At 45.4% G+C, this 22,663-nt stretch overlaps 2 protein-coding genes and 3 non-coding genes across 5 annotated transcripts in view; 1 reads left to right on the top strand and 4 right to left on the bottom strand.

Moving 5' to 3' along the window:
- Positions 1–15,399: 15,399 nt before the first annotated feature.
- RPS12 (ribosomal protein S12) lies at positions 15,400–21,769 on the bottom strand. Its single transcript, XM_066614762.1, has 6 exons — positions 21,707–21,769; positions 21,520–21,564; positions 18,059–18,175; positions 17,067–17,169; positions 16,681–16,782; positions 15,400–15,489 (listed from the first exon to the last, which is right to left on the bottom strand). Exons 2-6 carry the CDS (start codon positions 21,531–21,533, stop codon positions 15,427–15,429), a joined length of 399 nt encoding a protein of 132 aa, XP_066470859.1. The 5' UTR covers positions 21,534–21,564; positions 21,707–21,769; the 3' UTR covers positions 15,400–15,426.
- LOC136638411 (small nucleolar RNA SNORA33) lies at positions 15,864–15,990 on the bottom strand. Its single transcript, XR_010793630.1, has one exon. It is a non-coding gene; the product is annotated as a small nucleolar RNA SNORA33 (small nucleolar RNA).
- On the bottom strand, positions 16,849–16,937 carry LOC136638420 (small nucleolar RNA SNORD100). Its single transcript, XR_010793634.1, has one exon. It is a non-coding gene; the product is annotated as a small nucleolar RNA SNORD100 (small nucleolar RNA).
- Positions 17,478–17,554, bottom strand: LOC136638386 (small nucleolar RNA SNORD101). Its single transcript, XR_010793609.1, has one exon. It is a non-coding gene; the product is annotated as a small nucleolar RNA SNORD101 (small nucleolar RNA).
- A 122-nt stretch (positions 21,770–21,891) lies between the features above and the next one.
- Positions 21,892–22,663, top strand: part of SLC18B1 (solute carrier family 18 member B1) — a 36,211-nt gene continuing 35,439 nt past the window's right edge. Inside the window, exon 1 of the mRNA XM_066614741.1 lies at positions 21,892–22,036. The gene's annotated coding sequence lies outside the window, so the exon portion shown is untranslated. The remainder of the gene's footprint in view (positions 22,037–22,663) is intronic.

Here is a 22,663-nt window from a genome sequence, read left to right as displayed (position 1 = left end):
CTGCCTTTTTCTGCCATTATTCCGTTCTTTTTCAAGTATCCCTAAAGGTCCTGGAGTGTCCCTGGGAGTACATGAATAACAGGTTGGGAAACACTGTTTTACTGGTATGTAGTTTACAGTACACTTACTCTGATAGTGTTTACAAAAAGGTGGTAAAGACCAGAATTTAAAAAGAATAAAAATGTATCTTATGATCTTTTACTATGTTTTTAATAAATTAGAGACTATAGTTCTTAGGTAATTAGTGGTAGGTTATTTTTCAGAATCTGGCCTCCGGTAAAATCAGACTATAGTCATTCACCCCCCTAAGTTTAACCCTGACTTACCCGAAGTTCATAGAAAATTCCATTATTGTTGGCTCAAAACCTGCCCTCAACATCTGTGTGATCAACTTATAGGCGAGTATCTGTGGTAGTTATTCCGCTCGTGTGATAATAAAGGGGATATGACATTTTTTTCTAATGTCCAAGGGATGTCCAATATCCAAAATGGGATGGCCACATTAATTGGTCATTAAATTTTCTATAAATGCTTGTCTTAAAAAATTTACATTTTTAGAAAATGTATTGTCCAAGTAACTTGATGAACCTGGTTTAGTTGTTTAAACAGTTTGTAATCAATTAAAGCTTGTAGCCCTATAATAATGCAATATTATGGTAAGATACAGATTGGATGAAAAGACTAGGGGCCCAATTTCATTATACCACTGCAACAAAATTCCAGTAGTGCAGGCCGGTAGGGCAGCAGCAAGGGTGGGCCATGGAAGGGAGTGGGAGGAGTGCATTTGCAGGCAGAGATGGGGAGGAACCGGGGACAGGGAGGAGTGGATCTGACCACAATGGCACATGCTGGATCTTATCCCCTCTTTTTAAAGCCTCCCTACCCTTTTAATCTCCTGTGACACGTGCCACAAAAAGAGGTTGCATATGTCTGAGGAGACCCATTGGCAATCAGGTAGCCTACCAGGAGGTAAGAGCAAAATGTTTTCACCTAGCTCTGTACCAGTGGTGTCGCTAGGGGAGTGAGGGTGGTGCGGGCTGCACCGTGACACACACAGGGGGGTGACATGCTAAAATTGCGGTGATTAGGAGTAAAACCATCATGTTATATACCGTTGAATGCGGAATTTCCAGAGGAATGCAATGCATAAAAACCAGAGTGAAATATCCCCCTTTCTATCAAAGGTTATGGCCCAAAAACTGGAGAACAAGAAATGCATGGAGCCCTACAGAAAGTGAAACTGAGCTGTATCTTGCGTTTACTCGCAAGTAGGTGACCTTGCCTTAGTCCGTCAGAAAGGGCAGGCGGAGAGGAATCCAACGACACCAGAATGGCCCTGATCCAATGAACGCAGCCCCCAAAAACACCTGAGAAGGAAGTCCCTCCCTCCAAGCAGATGAATGTATTGCTCCCTATGGAAAGTGAAACTAAGCCTCACGGTCACGTTTACTCACGAGTAAGCAAACATGCCTTGGCTGGTGTGGAAGTTCAGGTGAAGGAGAGTGCAAGGCTACCAGAATGGTCCTGATCCTATGCACCTGGAGCTAAACAAGTGCTCCAGAAGGCAGCCTCCGCACCCACACATACACTAAAAGGCATCAAAACAGAGGCTTCAGCTGATAAGGTGAACTTTTTTGCAATTTGCAAAGCCAGGTAGATCCTGACAGTGATCTGGTTTAAACAGAAGTTCTTAAATTGAACTGGGCTCTGGGTAGGGCTGAAAACCTTACTGATTTTGGAGGGGGTAATTTTGGAGGAGGGGGTGATTTTGGAGGAGGGGCGTGTTTCTTTCAAGGCAGAAAGCAGAGTTTACTATCATTTGCTCTGGACCTTCTTCACACCTCTTATCGCCAAAGCTTTTGGAGATTAAAAGCCTTTTCTGCCTAATGTTGCTTATACGCGACAGGGATCAAATGTGTACACCTGTGGGCTGGGCAGAAATGGGTTGATAGCCCCAAAGGGAAAAGATAGGCAGAGTCAATCACATCTTCCAAGCAAACCAAGTCCACACAGCTCTTCTCCCTGCAGCTAGGGTAAGACTGTTCTCATGACAACTTGTCACGTGCCCGGGTGGGGAAATTTTACATGGACCATAATAACAGTCATACCTCATTATCCACTGGGGTTCCATTATGGAATCAGTGGATATCAAATCAGTGGATAACAAATCAGTGGAAAAACAAAGATCCACTTCCAAGTTTCTTGCTACTCCACTGTCACCCCAGAATGCATTGCTACAGATGCTATACCACATTCAGTCACTAGATGAGGTGAATAATGGAACCTAGTGGAATGAAATAATTATTTATCAGCATAAAGGTGGGAAATGGGATTTTGGTGGTTTTTCCCTTGTTACAAGGCATTTAAAGGTGGGTGTGGGTATAAGGGGTGAGTCAAATCAGTGGATTCCAAATCATTCCCACCTTTATGCCAGATGGGAACATCTTTTCTCTTTGAGTGATCCGTTAACATACTGTACTGGAGAAGTTATTTAGTGCAGTGGTTTCCAAAGTTTTTAGCACTAGGACCTACTTTTTAAAATGACACTATATCGGGACCCACCTAGCTTTACTAGGTTTTAAAAAATAGTTTTACCTTACCAGCTGCTCAAGTCCGTGTTTTTATCCTTTTTACTATGGTGGGGATGGCCACCTTCTGGAGCATTTGTTGAGCTCCATGTTCATCAGATCAGTACCATTGCATTCTCCTTCACCTGGTCTTTGATAAGAGCCAAGGCACATTTGCCTACCCATGAGTAAATGTGCATGTGCTGCTGTGTTTCACATTCCATGAAGTTCAATACATTTTTCTAGTTAGCATGGAGGTGGGGACTTCCTTCTCAATTGTCTTTTGGGACCTGTGTTCTTTGGATTGGAGCAATTCTGGTGGCATTGCATTCCTCTCAATCTGCCCTTCAAAGTGGACTGAGGCATGGTTGTCTACTCATACATAAACACACACATACACTGCTCTTCTTGGTTCCTGTAGGGCTCAATGCATTTTTCTTGTCAGTTATCAGCTTGACACACCAACAATCAAGTCATGACCCACAGTTTGGGAAACACTGATTTACTGTTGTGTGATGCAAAGGTAGGAACCACCTCAGAAAACAATAATAAATAAAATAAATAAAAAAAACAAATCATATTTTTCTTAAGATTTAATACAACGATTTTCTTTTTTATCCAGAGTACATTCATCCATTTTATCTGGCAACACTGTTGCTAACTTTGATAAAAGGTCAACTTGAGAAGCAACAAGATTGTGTGACATAACTGTTGTCTTTGCAGGAATAAGACTCTGGAGGAATATGATGTTGAAAGTGTCTGTTCAAATGTGTGTCAAACCAATTCCTGGTCAAATAGGAATGAATTATTTTCTATAATCCATGCTTTTCTTGAATTGAACTTGATGACTCAATGTAACCATATGGACGTTGGTCACATAGATGTGCTCTACATTTTCTCTTGTCTCCTGTGCATGGACCTTTCCAAGAAAGAGGTTAGGGTGGAAGCCATCATATACTGCTCAGACTGCTATTCTTGAGGTTATCCAGTTGGAGTAATGGTGGCCACCCTATAAGAATGCTGTATTGCAGGCAAGGGAGAGTTGGGGCACATAAGGCAAGAATTAGGAGTGCCTACAGCCTAGCTGTGTCTGCCTCTCTCCAAGAAAAGTGCCAGTCTAAATAGACACAAGCCCCTCCCTACAACTGCAGCAAGGACTCCATGAAAGCAGCAGCAGCACCTCTGTCTCCACAATGTTATGATAAGAAGACAGAGGAAATTTTGAAAGTGGAACACAGGATATAATTTTTCATGGTGCTCTATTCTTGTACTGAATTTGTGTTTTATATGTACTTGTCTTTTCTACCTTACTTTAAGCCCAATCTTTGCCTCACCACCTGGGGAAGAGGTAGAATCTCTTTGCCTTACCACCACAATGGGGAAGAGACTCCTGTGACAACTGACTGCCAAAAAGTAGTCAGTGCCTGTTGTGAAACGTGCTCCAACAGTACATGAGTAGTGCCTTCCCACCTCCACCATCACCGATGTCCCTGCTCACTGGAGCAGGATATGACGGAAGAGGTGGGAGGGGTGGTGGGAGGGTGGAACAGAGGTGGGGAGGGGCAAAACTGGGTAGAGAGTGGGTGAAACAGGGTGTGGAGGCTGTGGGAAGGGGAGGATCCATCACAAACTGAAGTGCTGGATTTTATCCCTTCTGGCAGCAGCCTTCCCACCCCATTTCTCTCCTTGGACTTGTGCTGGCAAATTGCTGGTGCAGGTCCATGGAAATTCATTGTGGGTTGGGAGGCTTACGCAAGGGTAGGGGGATTTAATTTCCCTCTTCCTTGAAGGGAGCTAGCACCGCCGCCCTCCCCCCCACCATGGAATGCAGTGTTCACCAGTTTGACATTTCTGTAATGGTGGGAGAATAAGATTGGACTGTTTGGAAAGAGTTGATAATGTTGATTGAAGATGTGTTAAAAGTTTCTCTGCACATGAAGGTGTTCTCACTTTCTTTTTCTCCCCATTTCACTCTCCTATCTCTGCCTCAGATGATAAACAGTTGTGAGTTTTATTGTTCTTCTGACCTCTGCCTGTTTTCCCCCAACACCCTACCCTCTTTCCTGGTTCTGCTTTCACCTTCCCTTGTGCAGTTTCTGACCATCTACCTCAGTTTTATTTCTTTCATTTCCCACCATCTCTCTCTTCCATAATCACACTTCTCTACCACTTGGCTCTTTTATTCCCTTTCTCCCTTCCTTTTCAACATCCTTCCTAAATTCACTACCATCACTCTCTTTTATTCCTCCTCCTCTCTTCATATTTTGGTGAATTTAATTTGGCCGGACTAAGGGCCCGATCCTATCCAACTCTCCAGTGTCAGTGCAGTTGTGCCTGTGGGGTGTGTGATATATTCGGTGGTGGTGGGACAGTCACAGAGACCTCCTCACCTCAAGGCTGCATCAGTGCTGGGAAGTTGGATAGAATTGGGCCTTAAGCTCTCTTCTTTCAGCATTTTCTTTCTTACCTCATCAGGCTCAATATGCCACCACATACCTGTGTTTGATTCCTTTTTACCTATACCACAGAGCTCTCCCCTTCTTTTTACCCGCCTACATTATCAGACTCAAGAAATCCATATAGCTTTTATTTTCTTGCACTATCAGGCTAATTTTGGTGCCACATGACTTTATTTTCTTGCTTATTTTCTGCCTTTCATTATCAGATGTAATTTGACCACTACTGTCTTATTCCTTTTTCCCCTAGCTATCAGGGTCAAACTGGCCACACTGAGCTCTCTTCCTTCTATTCTTGTGACATTACCAATTATCTATTTGACCACTGATTATTTCTCCTTTATACCTTTTTTTTTTCTTTACGACCCATTAGCTCCCTTTTATTCCTTGGTTTATTTCATTATCAGGCTCTATTAGGCCACTTCTTACCTGTATCTTATTACTGTTTTCCCCTTCCCACTGAGCTTTTCTTATTCCATTTTTTCCCTACATTATCAGACTAAGTTGCCACACTAAGCTATCTTTCTTTTCTTTCTTCCCTTATCAGGCTTACTGCCCATTCCTAAGGGGCAGCTCAATCCTGAGCTACCTGGGGAGCCCCCGCTCAGCGGCACCACGAGGGCTGCCACCGAATCCAGCTCCTCCTGCGCTACCGCAGGAGGCACCTCTGGAGTAGGGGAACGTTCATCCCCTTCCCCCAGGTAAGGGAGGCAGCCCTGCAATGGGGCTACTCTCTTTAGCGGTGCCCAAAGGGCGCCGCTAAAGTAAAGGCACTCATGTAAAGCACGCAGTCTCCATGAGCACCTAAGATCCTGCGGAGTGGAGCTCCATGGATCCTCCTCCTGCCTACCCCCAGGCACGCCTCTGGCATGCCCCCTCCCCGCGTCACACTGACTTCACCCCCCCCCAGAACGCCCCCGTCCCTGCCCCATTCCCTGTTCTGCAGCCCGGCGGTCGCAGACACTGCTGAGCTGCGGAACGCAGATGCCTGCCGGACAGTGACTCAGCGCCGGCCGGAGCTGAGCCACCTCCGTGGGAGCCCGGCGGTGAGCCCCACAAACGTGCCTTAATGCACGTTTTCGACTGTGGTCCATGCCACGGAGGTGCAGCGCACACCACAGGATTGGGCTCTTAATTAGGCCAACACTTACCTGTGCCTTATTCCTTTTCTTTACTTCCCCCAGAGCTCTCCCTCATTCCATGTATTTTTCCTGTTATGAGGCTCCATTTCTCCACACTAATGTTTCTTTTATTCCTTCTTGTCGAGGCCCACCCGGATTACCTGAATCCATGGGGGAAGAAGACAGGAGACAGCCCCCACCACTATCTGCAGTGATGGCTCCAAAAGGGGTGGGCCAGAGGCAACTCCACTGCTGACTGCAGTAGCAAGCCAGCAGAGCAGCTGCAGTGGAGTTCACAGGCCCGCTGGGTTAGCCGCTGTGAGGCAGGACATGACTCGTTGGAAGAAACTTCTGGGTGAGCATGGGTAAGCTACAGTGGAGCGGCGTGTGGCCCACCAGCAGAGGTCTCCGGCCAAGCACAAGTTGCAACTTTGCTCTGCTGGGCATTGGCGGGGGCAGGGCCAGAGGCATGCTTGCCCAGGCTGCTGTTGGTGGCCACCGTGGCAGCCTGCGGGTCATTCTCCTCAACTTGGCAGCCTGCCTGAGAGGGAGGTGACTGCCACAGGCAGGGCCACAGGCTCAGCCCTCTCAAGAAGACAGCCGTGGGCAAGCAGCCTGGGCCAGGGAGGGTTGAGCCAATGGCACGCTGGCCAGACATGCTTCCAGTAGCTGTGTCAGTGGCCCAACCTGACTAAGGATGAAGGGCAGGCCATGGTGGCAAGGCTACTGGCTGGCGAGGAAGCCAGGAAACCTGTGAACTGGGAGCCAAGTCACAACCATGGGGAGAAGGACCAGGGTGGTATAACCCCCCTTTGTAACTGAGGCCTGTGGACTGGATCAGCTATGCCACAGCCAACCTCAGCAGAGTCCTGCAGCTACCCCTCGTGGACTCTTAGGAGCTCAACAATCCCAGGGCACTGGGGTCTGCCTCCAGGGTGCTACATTCTCTCTCTCTCTCTCTCTCCATTATGAGGCTCTGCCTAGTCACCATTTAGCTCTTCCTTTTTCCTTGTCCACTGAGCGCTCTGTTATCCAGTTTCATACTTTACCTAATCCAGATTGGTCATTTCTTAGCTCTCTTGTCTGTCTGTTCGTGAATGGCAGGCTGAATTTGGTCAAACTTAATTTTCTTCTGACAATTATCAACCAACACTTTCCTGTGTCTTATTCCTCCCCCACCCCATTTTCACTGGGCTCTCCCTTATTCCAGAATTCCTTCCCTATAATTATCAGGCTCAATTTGGCCAACATTTTCCTGTGATTCCTCCCCCTCCTCCATTTCCAGTCTCAGGCTCAATTTGGCCACTGCTTAGTTCTCTTGTATGCCTGCCTGCCTTCCTTTCTTTTGCAGGTTGACAGCGCTATCCTATCCTGTGCTGGAACAGGCAGGCCAATTGCTCTGCACTGTATCCAGAGCAGGGTAGGGGGTGGGTCCTTGGAGGTGGATAAAGGTGGATTTATTTCTCCATACCCAATTTTGTGTAGCAGCCACCTCCTTGGGGCTAGTTGGATCTGCACCAACTAAATCACTGGGGCAGATCCAAACAGCCTGATATAACACGAGGCTGTTGGCAGGGGGGTTAGAATCCGGTCTAAGTGCTGGAGGCCCTTGGCAGTCCATTTCCATAAATTGTACCTCTTGTATTAGCAGAATGTTTGTAATCAAAATAGTTGCTGTTATTTCAGATTTATGTTTTCAACTACTGATGCATATCTGATAATGCACAAATTGATGACCAAAAACTAGCAGTTTCTGGGGCTTTCACAGCCAGCTGGCTGCCTTCCTTCATGCCTTGCCAGCCCCACAAGGCATTCTAACACAAATCTGCCTTTTTCTGCCATTATTCAGTATTTTCCAAGTACCCCTAAAGGTCCTGGCAAGTATCCCTGGGGATACACATACCCCAGGTTGGAAACCACCCATCTAGATAATGATGGTAAGTAAAGGCTAAAGGTGTCCAGCCCTCTCTGCAGTCTCAGACATGATCAGAAGACTAGAAGGGGAGGGTGAACCTTAATATCTTAATAACCAGGTATCTTAGTATCTTAATAACCAGGTGTTTCTGTTTTAGGTCTTACAATCTTCAGCTTTCTCCCTCTTATTTCCAAGCTATTCTTTATGGACCTGAAGATTGTGCTTACTGCCACTCAACAGTACAAGGCAAGAGATGTGGCATGATGGTGTTCCTGCATCCTTAATTTACCTGCCAAGACAGAGAGCCTCAGAGGAGCAAAGTGGCTGATTCTGCTGATGACGTGCAGCTAAAGGGCAATCTTCCCTGGGGAGGCTTTCTTCCTGCTTGAAACAGAAGGGACATTTGCACAGGGTGTTCTGTCATTGGGTCCAACCCCAACCAGCCCTGCAGCAGAATGCTGAATGTTCTAAAGAGGAAGCCATCATATGGCCACTTTCCTTAACCTTTTCCTTTCCTGTCTGAGGTGCGCTGAGCCACCTGGCCAGCAGGAGTATTTGTCGAAGTGCTGATGAGAGTTGTCCCAGCTAAGGTTACTCTCAAGTTTTGAGAGGACAAGAAGGAGCATACTTAGAGCCAATCAGAGGAGTGCGTGTTCCGTTCCCATTGGAGGGAAGGTTCCACTTTGCTGGTTGGCTGGAAGGAAAAAAAGACATTGTGTGAAGAGGGACATCAATCCAGGTGCTAGTGCATCTGGCAATGGCAGGGGATTGTGAGACGCACCTGCAAAAAGGCTGCTCTTCAGTATAGACCTTTGGGCTCCAATCACCAACAAGGTGTTAGATCAGCAGCGAAGCTTCTTCCATTGCTGAGGATTCTCTGGCACAGATGAGAAGGGAACAAAGTTGGATTCTTAGTTAGGAGTGGGGGAAATTGAATGCTCCACTCCTGTTCCCCTCAAAACCAACATTTCCCCATTCTTTTCACAATTTTTTCTTATGTACTTACGTACTGACTTGCCTGTGTAGAGGCCAGGGCAATGAGACAGCTCTTTCTTTCTCACAGGGTACTAGCTTCCTCCATGCCATTTTCCATGGCTTGAATTGTTCTGTTTGCTTGGCTGCACAATGAAGCATTACTATGCTGGTTCATCCTTTCCTCTATCCTGACAATGCCTAACTGCTGTAAAGAGATATTCACTAAGGACCAAGAGCCCCTGAAAGACTGCACTCAGACCCCCCTCCCCAGGATAAACAGCATGGTACAGGGCAGGTCAGCTGCTCCGTCACTGGCCAGAGAATGTTCCAGCTTTCCTTTGCTGCCACTGCTGCATCGCAGACATGAAACAGCAAGCAGTGAAGGAAGCCCTCATCCCACAGCTCACACAAGAGGTCGAATAGTTGGCTGAGAGCAGTTGTGTTGGGCCAGCGCAGGCTCCAGCAATTCTCCTGAGGGCCAGAGCTCATTAAGAGACAGGGGGCTCCCAGCAGGCCGGATTGGGAGTTCTCAAGGGCCACAAGTGGCCCCAGGGCTGAGGTTTGGGCACCCCTGATGTAGAGCATGAATTTCCCAGCAGTCATAAGTTCCTGCACTTATCGTTTTAGAAATTATGCCCCAGTTACAGAGGATGATGATAAACCCTGGTTTATATTCTCCATCGCTTAGACAGGCAGGTATCTGTTCCAAGTTACCCTTTCCCAGGGTCTTCTGCTATAAACCCAGGTGATGGGACAAATGTGGTGATTTCCCTGCAGGCTGTCTGTTCACCCCCACCTTCTAACCATGAGATGCAGTGCACATCTTTCTGGTGTAGCTGCATTGGTGCTGGTGGTAGGGGATAGGATTGGTCTCCAAGGCCTTCTCTCTTGGCCACTCCTCCAGTATCTCAGCCCCTTCCAGAAGTGTAGTCTTCCAGATCAGTATCTCTCACACATTTGGCACCAGGACCCACTTTTTAGACTGAGAATCTGTCAGGACCCACCGGAAGTGATGTCATGACCAGAAGTGACATCATCAAGCAAGAAAATTTTTAACAATGTACATTCCATTTACTATCATTGTTTAAAAAATATACATAGTAGACTGTTAAAAGTACAGGTCTGTAACATTTCTTCAAATGCAAGTCACATACCATGGTAGCAACAAGTCTAATAAATTAGAAATAAAATACTGAAATCAATGGGGACCCACCTGAAATTGGCTCACGACCCACCTATTGGGTCCCAACCCACAGTTTGAGAGACATTGTTCCAGACCATACGCTGTAAGATTTGTTCAGAGCTCCATCTTGCCTCAGTTCCTTCTCTCCTCTGCCGTTTTCCCAAGTTTTCCAAGAGAAAAAAACTGGAGGCAATGTTTTAACATAATGAAAAAAGCAGCACTGTGGTTAAGTACTTTCCAGTTAGAGCAAGCTTGTTCCATACCACTTGGTGGTCTTCCCATATATATTTTTATTATGAAACTGTATAAATATAAGATTCAGATCTCTCCCTACTGCAACACCCTTCACTTGAGTGGAATACTGAATGAATGAATTGTTCCCACATACTAACTAGTCGATACACTTGTTGACCTACTGAACTTATATAAACACATGATTTTTCTTGGGAGACGGTATACACCCAAGTTCAAACAAGGTCATAATCTTGCACTAATGTGTATATAAACACTTATTTTCTCTATTACGCTGTACAGGATTTATTATTTTTATACCTCCCTTCACACATAATAATCTCATATCAGCAATATGAAATACTGTAAATCTTTTAAAGAAGTGTTACCAGATGCAAGTAAGATTTTTATAAGTTTATAAGTTTAAAGCATGCAGTGAGGTTAAGTAAAAGAGAAAATGAAGTTATACACGTAAGAGTGGGTAGAATATACAATCCTGCACTGTTTGTATGTCTCATGACAAAAATATATCAACACCTACACCTCAATGCTTAAAGATAAGGCCCCAATTTAAATAAAGATCAGATAAAGGCCCTTTTGATGGCATCAAGAGTCTTAACTGTCTTTTAATGTGGTGCCTCAAAAGCAGCCAGCAGAGTACTGTATACCAGTGTCCTTCAGCCAATTGTGGCAAAGCTTTTTGCTCTCTTCCCCCCCCCCCCCAATGCCATCATGTAGCTTTGCTTCTACTCTTCTAGGCAGAAAAGCATGCAACAGCACAACACCAGAGAAGCATGGAATATAGGCCTGACTGTACCATATCCTGCCAACATGAGCCACAAACCTGTTACTGACAACACATGTTGGCAACTTATGATTTTAATCAGCTTAATACCATTCACTCCATCCTAAACCACCACCTAGGATGTTAATACAGTACTTAGTATATGGACATAACTTTTGAGGTTCTGCTTCTCTCAACTACTTGTAATCCTTACACCAAGCTGCAGGCAGTATTATGAACTTTGATATGACAAGTGAGCAGCTGAGTCCAAGTGTGGCTCACCTAAGGCCACCTAACAAATTCAAGACTAGTGGCACTTGCAGGTGCAGTATTTACTTTGAAATTGTCACTTTTTAGTGGCATGGGAGGGGGGTTCACATAACCTAATCCATCTATCCTCCACTTGTATTTCCCCATAACTAAATTATAATTCCCTTTCATTCATGTGAAACATCTTTTAGCAGTACAAGTAGCATGACTGTAGTGTGCTGTTGGAATACTGCTGTGCAGGAGTTTGAGAAGCACATGTCCAAATACAGAAAAGGGGGGGGCAGTCAGTCTACTGTAACCACTGAGTGAGAAGAATGTCACAGTACTGCTTATGACTGCAAGGAGAAAAGAAATACCTATCAGAGGGTTCAAAGAGATTATCAGGAAGTGTCCTGGTTTTCCTTCTTTCTTCACAGGGAAGGCACTCAACCATCTGATCATTTTGATTACCCTTTCTGTATCTATATTCTTTGAGAAGCTGTAACAAGAGCACCACACTGTAACCCAAATGTGACCACATCATGGATTTGTTGTACAAGATTGCAATACAGTACTGGAATTCTATTTACAAGCTCTTCCCTAATAATCCCCTTAGAATTTGACTTTTTCCCACTATTACCACACCAAACTGTTGCTCTTGTTGAGGTACCCACCCCAAAGCCAACTTCCTTTCCTGGTCAGTCACAGCAGTTCAGATTCCATCAGTGTATATGCAAACTTAAAGAATTTTGTCCCAATGTATCATTTTACAGTAAGTCACAATTACATTCATCTTCCATTTTGTTGCCTATTCATCTTTCTGGAGCTCTCTGGAATCCATATGGCTTTTCACCATCTTTCCACAATTCACCAACTCAAACTTCATCACATACCCCTAATTCCAGATCATTTTGGCTCACAAGAAGTATTCAACAAAAACTGTCAGATATTCTGTAAAGGGAATTTTTAAAAAATGTTGCATAAGCATTTGGATTTTTGAGCTTTTGGCCCAGTTCACTCCATAAACTGGACACTTGCCAATGATGGTAAAAAGGTCACATCTACTAAATATCTGCATGCTGTGCTGTTCCAAACACAAAGGCATTACCAGATATAACAACTCAATCTGAATTCACGCTGGAAGAGGCAGGCCAGAAGGACTGCTGTATCCAGTGCAAGTTTTGGGCTGTCCCACACTCAGCCCAAGGCAAGGGGAAAGTTTCCCCTTACCCTGGAGAGCTACAGCAGCCCCACTGGGTCTAATCAGATCTGCACTAACCAAGTCAGTAGTGCAAAACGGAGCAGACTGGGACAGTCCCAGGCCACCAGGGAACGGGGTTAGGATCTGGTATAAGTGCCACTCCCTTCCCACCCCTGGGAATGCCTGCCACCCATCCTCCCCATGCCCCTGTATACCCCTGCGCAAGCCAAGCTCAGCTGACGCAAACTCACCCGGCCCTGGGTCCACATCCATGTGCCAGCCTATCTACCTGGAGAGTGGCACAGAAGTGCTTTACAGTACTTTTGCAACACTCTTTGGCCAGTGCAAAGGACTTGCGCCAACTGAACAGACACTTTGGATTGCACCCTAAATGAAGTTCCATCTCATGCTAAAGCAACGAACTGATTTAGGATGCAATTCTAACCCACTTTCCAGTGCCAATGAAGCTGCAGTGCAGACTGAGGTAAGGGAACACTTGAGAAGGCTTCCAAGACTCCCCACACCACAGAATGCAGCACACACCCCAATGGCATGGTTGCACGGACTGGAAAGTTGGATAGGATTTGGGCCTAAATCAATTCACAGCTAGAATTAAGTTCTAAAACTGTGGCCAGTGATGGATTTAAAGAAATGCAGCACATTTTTGATCTTGTAAGAACAGCAACACATATCAAACTCAAGTACTCAGTTCCTTCAACAATCTAGCTCTCAAGGCCTGTATCTTGACCTACAAATGAAAACCAAGGTACACTAGTCCTCTAGATCCATTAGAGGTGATGCAAAGCCTGGGTCAGGAGAGAAATTCTATACAATTAACAGTGCTTATGGTTTCTAGCAGGAATATTTTTTAAAATTCCATTTTAAAATCCTTTTTTGCCTAGCCTATCCTATTTTGCCTACAACTGGCAAAACATATTCACATGTAGCTCACAGCACAACACTACAAAAACAGCCTGCATGCCTCATACTCCCACCTGTAAAGCAGTACAACTCAAAAAAACCCAATGCAATCTATATCAACATTGAAAAAAGACCAAGATCACAGGGACAGTCAACAGCTCCCATCTTCTCATAGCGTTTCTCTTACATGACTTCTCGCACGATATTACATCTCTCGTTGCTGAATTCCTCACAAATGTCCTTACTGCTAACAATTCTAAGTAGCCCTGATTGGTGTACGTGTGGGTGCAATCCCCCTGTGGTCAATTATAATTGACATTTCGTATTGGTGTAGTTTATTTATTTATTTATGCTGTAGTTTTTTCTTTTTTGCTATGCCATTAAAGGTTGCTGAAATTGAATTGACAGTCAACAGCTTTCAAATTCTGTGGTGTGGCATCTGTATGTAAAGCAACAGATGATACCCAATGCAGTTGAAAATACATAAGAAATTGGGCAAGAGGAATACACCGGTTGTTAGGAAGGAGGCCTTATAACTCAGTTGCTCTTATCCTATGTGAAGAGCATGCTGTAAATGTCGAAGTATGTAATTCCTTTCCCTTCTTAGTTTTATTTTTGTGAAAATACAGGGAATAATCTTTTCTAATTACCATTCGTATTCTTTCATCTAAGGAGTCCCTCTACATATTTAGAGTCCAGAATAGATAGTATCCATTTGAAGATTTGTTCTGGAATTCAAATCTAATCCAACCATTTCCAGTCTTCATTACATTAAACAATCTTTTTAAGTTATTATTCAGTTCTGAATTACAATCCAGGCCATTGTTTCTTTAGCACTTTAAAAAGCAGTGTTTACACGTACTGTAGAAGTCAACTGTAGACCAGGACTGCCCAAACCCTGGCCCGTGGGTCACTTGTGGCCCACTGGGGTTCCCCCATCTTCAGTGGGCACCCGGCCCTCACTGCAGCTCGCACTGGCAAGGTACGGGTCTGGCTTTCCCTCACTGCTGCTGACCTTCACACCTGCAAAGCTCAGCTGTAGCAAAGGAGAGAGCCCGGTGTGCACACAGGACCTTTAATAGTGGGAAAGTAACAAAAGACTTGCAAGTCTCACATTACTTCCCACTACAAAAGGCCCTGAGTGCACGCTTTCCCTACCTGGCCAGTTGAGGGTGGGCGCACTGGCTGCAGCACAAGGTGCCAAGGGAGGGTGAGCGGGTGGCCGGCTGGCCAAGTGAGTGAGCAGGCAGGGCTGAGTGAGCAGGCAGCTGGCTGGCCAGGCTGCGGCACAAGCTGCTGGAGGGAGGGAGGATGGGCAGGCAGGCAGCCAGAGCAGGTGCACAGGCAGGCGGTTGGGTGACCAGGCTGCAGCACAAGATGGACAGAGGGAGGGAGGGCGATGGGGCAGATGAGCTGGCGGGTGTGAGAATCCTTAAGAACTGGCTGGGGGATGCACCCCCTTCCTATGTGTGAAAGTGCCTAAGAACTGGTTTGAATTCGTTCATTTAGATAAGTTATGTCCCTAATATATTCATTTATGCAAATTTATGCAAATTTGAAATGCAAATTAATTTTTTTGCAGCCCCCAGATACAGTGTCAGACAGATGATGTGGCCCTCCTGCCAAAATGTTTGAGCACCCTTGCTTTAGACAACAGTAACAGTAGACCTCTAGAGCATTTCCAACCTCTGTACTTTGGAAAGTAATAGACAGAATAAAGCTACTATAAGGCCAGTTCTATAAATATAGTGAAGCTATTCCAAAGATCAACTTCAAACCAGTAATACAACACACACTTTCAGACTCAAATATATTTTATTTGCTTATTTCTTGCACTTGAAGTACTCTTCGATGACATCTTTGGCCTGAGATTCTTTGCCATAGTCCTACAACAGAACAATGTATAAATTTGATAGTAATTAGCAAAAGAGAATTAACTGCATAAATAGAGTTAGTTACTTTTTCAAAACAGCCACAAGTTAACTGTTGAAAACAAACAGCAGGATGCATTAAATAGCTTATATCCAGAGTCGATTTAATGCAAATGGAAGGTACTTCCATTCATTTCCACACCTCAGGGGGGAATCTGCTAATCCACCATTCCCTTGGCAAGCCCCCAGTACTCTGCCATTTTGCTCTGGATTAGATTTGTGGGTCACAGAGAGCTGCTATGAGGAGTTTCCGTAAGGAAACTTCATTCTGCCTTAGATAAAACCTGTGCATTTAAATAACCAACTCATATTTGCAATCCAGAACACCATAATGTAGCCATTTACTGGGACCTCAATGACTATGAAGTCTTCAAGGCTCGTACCCTGGCTATAATATTGCCAGTATTTCAATATCTGCTAAACACATTAGTTAAGCAAATTTTAGCTTACTGGCAGTTGCTCTTTACAGTAGAAAACAGAATGGAAATTTATCTGGTTCAGACATAATGGAAACCATGGTTTCTTGCTACAAAAATAAAGATCAGGAAAGCTACAGTTCGATGCACCCTCACTTTCTTTGTTTGCATTAAACCAGTTTCCTGCTGCATATAAACTCAGGGAACTGAAGCCATGGTTTGATCCCGTTTCATTTTACTCAGGTGCAATTTGGATAAACAACAGTTCTTAGTTTGCACATAACAAAAATGGGTTTAGATCAAAACTGAAAACAAAAACTTGCATCTTTTTGTAAGATGCCCAATGGGACAGGAAGCCATCTTTTCATTTTGCTATGCAAACTGCTTTGTGAACTTTTTAAAAAAAACAGTTTATAAAAGCGTTTACAACTATCACACATGGCCTTCACTTCACTTCAGAAACTACCCCATCCCATTTCCCATTCATACAATGGGAATCCCATTTCCCATTCATACAATACAGCAAGCCTCCACCTGCATCCTCCCCACCCCATCCACTCAACACTCTCAATTTCCTCACTTCTTTTCACGCTTACTAGCAAGGCAGCCATTGCAGTGTTTCAGGTATGGACCAAATGATGTCAATGACTGCCAAATGGGATGAAAATGAATGTATAAAAAGCATGAGTAAACAGTACTTTTTTAAAAAAGGGAAAACTTGTGTCCTTACTTTAACAACCACACAACTGCAGCCCACAACTTTGCGAGGTTTTCCTTCTCTGTCGATCTTGCAGAGACCTACCCACTCTCCCAATTTCTTGTTGTCATCAACCTGTTAAAGATATTTGCCTCTTATTAGATGCACACTGGCTAGAACACAATAAGATGCTCAAAGCAAGCTGTACACTCAGACAAATAGGGTAACGTTTATGGTTGCTTTCCTCACAAATCTCAGTAGAGGGAGCCAAGTTATCATCACTGTACAGCACAGACAGTACCAAAAAAGTCACACACTAACTTCAACTTTAAAAAAAATTAAAGTTACAAGAATTTTACCAAAAATGCAAAAAATGTTTGCCTTACATCACCAATTTTAAACTAGGTCATGATCCTTACCTTTATAAGGTTGATTTGGTGTTCAGCACAAAGTGCTTCAACCAGCTTGACGTACATGGGCTCATCACAATTGGATGCAAGAACACAAAGGTGGGCTTGGCGTCTAACAAATGAAAAGAAACTATGTCATTTCCTCAGCAATAGTATCCAAATGTACAACTATAACTATTGCTTTTGTGGTTTTAAGCTTCATTTATCAAAAGAAACTTTTCACAGAACTCCAACATCAGGATTTTACACCATTGCTGCACTTTAAATAACACTTGAAATTCTACATCATTTGAATATTTTAGACCTGGTTCTGAAAAATCAATTTTATCATCTGGGGGAGACAACTTGCCAAACCATTTGATAATTTTGTACCAAACTATTTCCAGTTCCTCCACCTTTCAAATAAATCTATACCTGCAGGTTTGTCAGACTACTCTTTTCACTCATAACAGGAGTGAAGGGGTATCCGACTTTATAAATGCAGTCATCATTCAAACTCTGCAGTTTGCACTCCTTAAGTGCACTGTTAGAGAGCCTTTTAGCATGGACCTACTGCATTTTTTATGACCTAGAGAGTAAAATTAGCATGCAAAAATAAAAATCAGTAAGTGCTATTCAGGCAACACTTCTACCCCCTTATCTTTCCATAAGACTGAGTATAGGTCCCAGACTTGTACACATCCCTCAGCATTACTCTACTGTTGCCAGAACCAAGTCAATGCCAGGAAAATACCACATTTAAATTAATTAAAATGTACCTTGTATGGTGAGGAAATAAACAAGTTCAAAATCTATTCTCAAACATCTGTAAGATACTGCCTAGTATAGGAAAAACTACTGCCTGAACAGTTCCCCTGAATTTTCCAGCTCATTTAATCAAGAGCCCTCTGTCTGCACTTGGACTGCCCTTCTAGTATACTTTGAAAGAAAACCAAAAGTAGCAGGCTATATAGCCTAGCTTCGACTAGGAAGCACTCATACCAGCAATAACCAGCACTTACTTGTCTAAGGCTTTGGCAGCTTCACGAATTCCACGGGCTAATCCGTCATGGATAAGTGCGGTCTTCAGCACTTCTTGAAGGGCGGTGTTGACATCCATTACACCTCCAGCAGCAATGCTAGACAATTTAAAAAATCTTAGCACACAAGAATTGCCTTGCTGAACCATACCAAAGCCCATGTAGCCCAGGATTTGTTCTAATGTTGGCCACTCAAAGACATCTGAAAGGCTCACAAGCAAGGAATCTGGTGGTCTGTACTGTATTGTAAGGCACACTGAACCAAAGCAGGAAGATTTAATTTAGCTATCATAGCTGACACTAATGGATCTTTCCTTTATGCATCTTTTTAAACACTCCATCCTACATTGGATCCTTCTAGTCAGCCACTTCTTAAATGTTCTTTCTTAAAATTGAATTTGTCCAAAATTAGTTCTGTGCACTGACAGCCCAATCCTGACCTGCCCAGAGTGCCCAGGCTCAGCAGCACCAAGAATGGCTGCTGCCGGATCCTGCGCGCCCTGGGCTACCACAGGAGGCGCCTTGGGAGACAGGGACTTTCGTTCCCTTCCCCTGCAAAAGGTGAGCAGCCCGCAATGTGGCTACTCACTTTACTGCCAACCAAAAGGTCAGCGGTAAGGTAAAGGCGCTTGTGTAGGGCGCAGAGCCCTCCCCCAGCGTCTTGGATCCTGCTGAGTAGAGCTCCACGGACCCGCCTCCCTCCCTCCCCCAGGCACGCCTAGTCCGCCCCCGCCCTCTCCCCCCCCACCGGCCTCCCTCCCTGGAATGCCTCCTCCCCGCCCCAATCCCCGCTTCGGCGGTCCGGGAGACCCCCGCGCTAGCTCAGCACCAGCCGGCACTGGGCTACCACAGGTGGGAGCCCGGTGGTGAGGCTCGCCAACATGCCTTATGACATGTTTACAACAGTGCTCGGCGGCACGGAGCCGTGCCGCCAAGCACAGGATTGGGCTCTCATTTAAGCTTTGCAGCAGGCTCAACACATAAGACCATTTGTTCCTTGCAGTTACAATAATGGTCTACTTCTAATTACTGCTTCTTTTCTTAAACCAGTAAATGTTCCATGGCAGGGGTGACCAAACGTTTTGGTAGGAGGGCCACACCATCTCTCTGACACTGTGTCTGGGGCCAGGAATAAAAAATTGAATTTACATTTCAAATTTGAATAAGTTTACATATATTTACATAATATATTAGAGATGGTACTTATATGAATGAATGAAGGTCTTGCAATAGCTCAAGCTTACACAAAGCAAGACCGGCCTTTCCTTCGCTGCTGCATCACAGACATGAAACAGCGAGCAGTCCCACAGCTCATGCAAGAGGTCAAACAGTCACCCTCACACTGATAGCAGTTGCATCGGGCCAGCATGGGCTCCAGCAAGTCTCCAGAGGCTCATTGGCGACTGGGGGCTACCTGCGGGTCAGATTGGGAGTCCTTGAGGGCCACAAGTGGTCCCCGGGGTCGGGGTTTGGGCACCCTTGGTCCATAAGAAAACTGCAAAGGCACTTTTAATGACAAATAAAATTACCTGCAAGCTAAACTAAGAGGGATCTCTGAAGTGGTGTACTTAAATATTCTCATTTAGTAGGAGAGCAGAACTGCCTCTCCCTGTACCTTTTGCAGTGGATACTAACTAGCATCTTTTAGACTGTAAGCCTCCTGGAACAGGGAGTAATTACTTCATCTAGTTTCTGTCAACTTCTGTTGAACAGCAGTAATATTTTAATAACTAATAGTGAATTTGTAGGTGAAGAGAAAAAGGAATCAAGAAAATTAATGACAAGCTTGAATTCATGCATTACTAAACAAACTGTAATTCTGCACCACATAACAAAGTGCAAAAAGGTAAAGAGCAAAGCCAAAACTAAAATCTTAGGGAAAAGAGAGGTACAAAGGGCCATACACTGTAGAGAGCAGAAAAGGAAGCTTATAGCACCTAAAAGAACATTGCATTAAGTCTCCAGTTTGGTTTATTCCCAAGTACGTATAGGATCAGAGCCCAAGATTAACTTGCATAAATTTCTGTAAGCTACTACTCAGTTCATTGTATACATAAGTGTTCCTCAAACTGTGAGTCAGAAACCAATAGATGGGTCACAAGCCAATTTCAGGTGGGTCCCTATTCATTTCAATATTCTATGTTTAATCTATTAAACCAGATGCTACCATGTGATTGAATATGGGGAAACGTTATAGCTCTGTACTTTTAACAGGCTACTATGTATATGCTTTAAACAATGATAGTCAATGGGACTTACTCCTGGGTAAGCATGGGTAGGATTGCAACCTAGGATAGTTTAAAATGTTCCTGCTTTATGACATCACTTTTGATCATGATATCACTTCTTGGTGTGTCCTGACAGACTCTCATTCTAAAAAGTGGGTCCCAGTGCTAAAAGTTTGAGAACCACTGATATACGTAATTTCAGTTATCAAGAAAGGCGTTTATACACACATGCAGGTAAGAAGTTAAAAATTCTAAGGTGGCAGCCTTGAAATTCACTGAGTTTCTATTCTATTTCTACCCATGGCCATATGGGCCCAGTAATTCCAGCTTCACTCCCAATTATTAAGCAAGAGCACCCACTTCATTCAAGCAGGCTCTAGTGCCCAAAAGTACAACGTGTAAGTGAATGCTAAGGCAGCCCAATGCTTCCTGCTACAACAGACTACAACTCTTCTGGAATCAGTCCAGATTGAAGGTCTGCTACTACAACCTAAATAACTAACTTTTAACAAAACTTTGTTCTTTGTTCTAAAGAATCACCTGTGCACCTAACACTTTAAGAAGCAGCTCTCCATCCCAGGCCGCTCACAATAACAGCCCAATCCTAAGCAGGCCTGCTCAGAAGTAAGTCCCATTGTGGTCAGTAGGGTTTACTCCCAGGTAAGTGTGCATAGGGCTGCAGCCTGACAGCCCTGTCCTATGCATGTCTACTCAGAAGTAAATCCCATTAAAGTCAATAGAGGCAAGTGTGTGTACAACTGCACTCTTACAACCCTGTCCCATGCAGCCTACTCAGAAGTAAATCCCACTGCAGTCAAAGGGGCTTACTCCCAGGCAGGCCTTACAGCCCCATCCTATGCATGTCTACTCAGAAGTAAGCCCCACTTCGGTCGGTGGGGCTTACTCCCAGGTAAGTGTGGATACAATGCAGTCTGCGTTACCGATGGTAATCACTGGCACGAGGCTGCCCTATCACACACACGCATGTATGAGCGTGCACTACATGCATGTGCTGCACACTGAAACTGAAGTCTTTGGGGAGTGGACGGACAACGGGTCTACCCAGGCCTAGCCACGTGCAGCGGGGGGGGGGGAGAGGAGAAAGAGGCAGCGCGCGCTCCTCCTGCAAGGCGCCTCCAGAGCGAGGCCAGCCAGGCGGACCGCATGCGCCCAGGGGACAAAGCGTTACAGCCATGCGCGCGCGCGCTCACTTACCCTTCCTCGGCCATGGTTGGTGGCGACTCGTCCGCCGGGGGGGTGCTGAAACGAGAGCAGAAAGGATTAATGGGGGCGCGAGACGGGAAGGGGGTTCATGCTGTTCCTTTATCGCGGGCCGGGGAGGGAGGGGAGGAGGGCCAAGCGAACGTTCCACCGCACGGGGCCTGCCGCTCCACGCGCTCACCTCGCAGCCTCCACGAGCCGTTGGTCGAAAGGAAAGGGCGGAGCACCAGCCCCGCCTAGTTAAGGTCGCGAGGACCCCTCCGCCTGCGCGCGCCTTCGCCCCGCCCCCTGAGTAGGTGTCCGTCTCGCGCGCCTGATGGTGCGAGGTCGCCAGTAGTTTGCGTCGCACCGCGCGCTGTGAGTCGGCATGACGGCGGGCGGGTCTTTGAGCGCCCTGGAGAGAGAGCTGTCTGTGCTGCTGCCTGACGGGCTCAGTCCCTGCAGCAGGCGGCTGAGGGGGCTGGAGGCGGAGCTGCCCTCAGTCTCTTCCAGCCTGCTCCCACTCGCCCAGGTGCCTGCCTGCTTGACGCGCGGGGAATGGGCGGGCTGCATCGTCCGGCGAACCTCATGCTGCCATAAACCTCTTCAGTCTTTAACACTGTAAGCCTGTAGCATTTACTTGGAAGTAACAGCCCACTCCTGTGCATATCTACTCAGAAGTAAGTCCTGCTATAGTCAATGGGGCTTACTCCCAAGTAAGTGTGATAGGATGGCAGCCCGTCTCATGTCTACTCAGAAGTAAGTCCCATTATAGTCAATGGGACTTGCTCCTAGCAAAGTGTGTGTAGGACTGCAGCCTCAGCCCGATCCTAGCCATATCTACTCAGAAGTAAGTCCCATTAGAGTCAGTGCGGCTTACTCCCAGGTAAGTGTGGCTAGGATTGTGGCCAGAGTTCCATTTTGTTCAGCAAAGCTTACTGTGGGCCTGATCCTATTCAACTTTCTAGAGCTGATGCAAACATGGTCTATGGGCTGTGCACAATGAAGGGGCAATCATGTAGGCCCTTGCCTTACATTTGCTCCCTTACCTCAGAGCTGCGTTTTGGCTGCATCAGCACTAGAAAGTTGAATAGGATTTAGCTCTGTGTCACGTAAGGGTGCATAGGACTGCAGCCTAATGCCAGGGCTCCTTTCAGTC

Source organism: Tiliqua scincoides, chromosome 1, assembly GCF_035046505.1.
Source record: "Tiliqua scincoides isolate rTilSci1 chromosome 1, rTilSci1.hap2, whole genome shotgun sequence".
NCBI classification, from domain to species: Eukaryota; Metazoa; Chordata; class Lepidosauria; order Squamata; family Scincidae; genus Tiliqua; species Tiliqua scincoides.
Note: the sequence above shows the minus strand (reverse complement) of the source record. Positions and strands in the feature narration are given on the sequence as shown.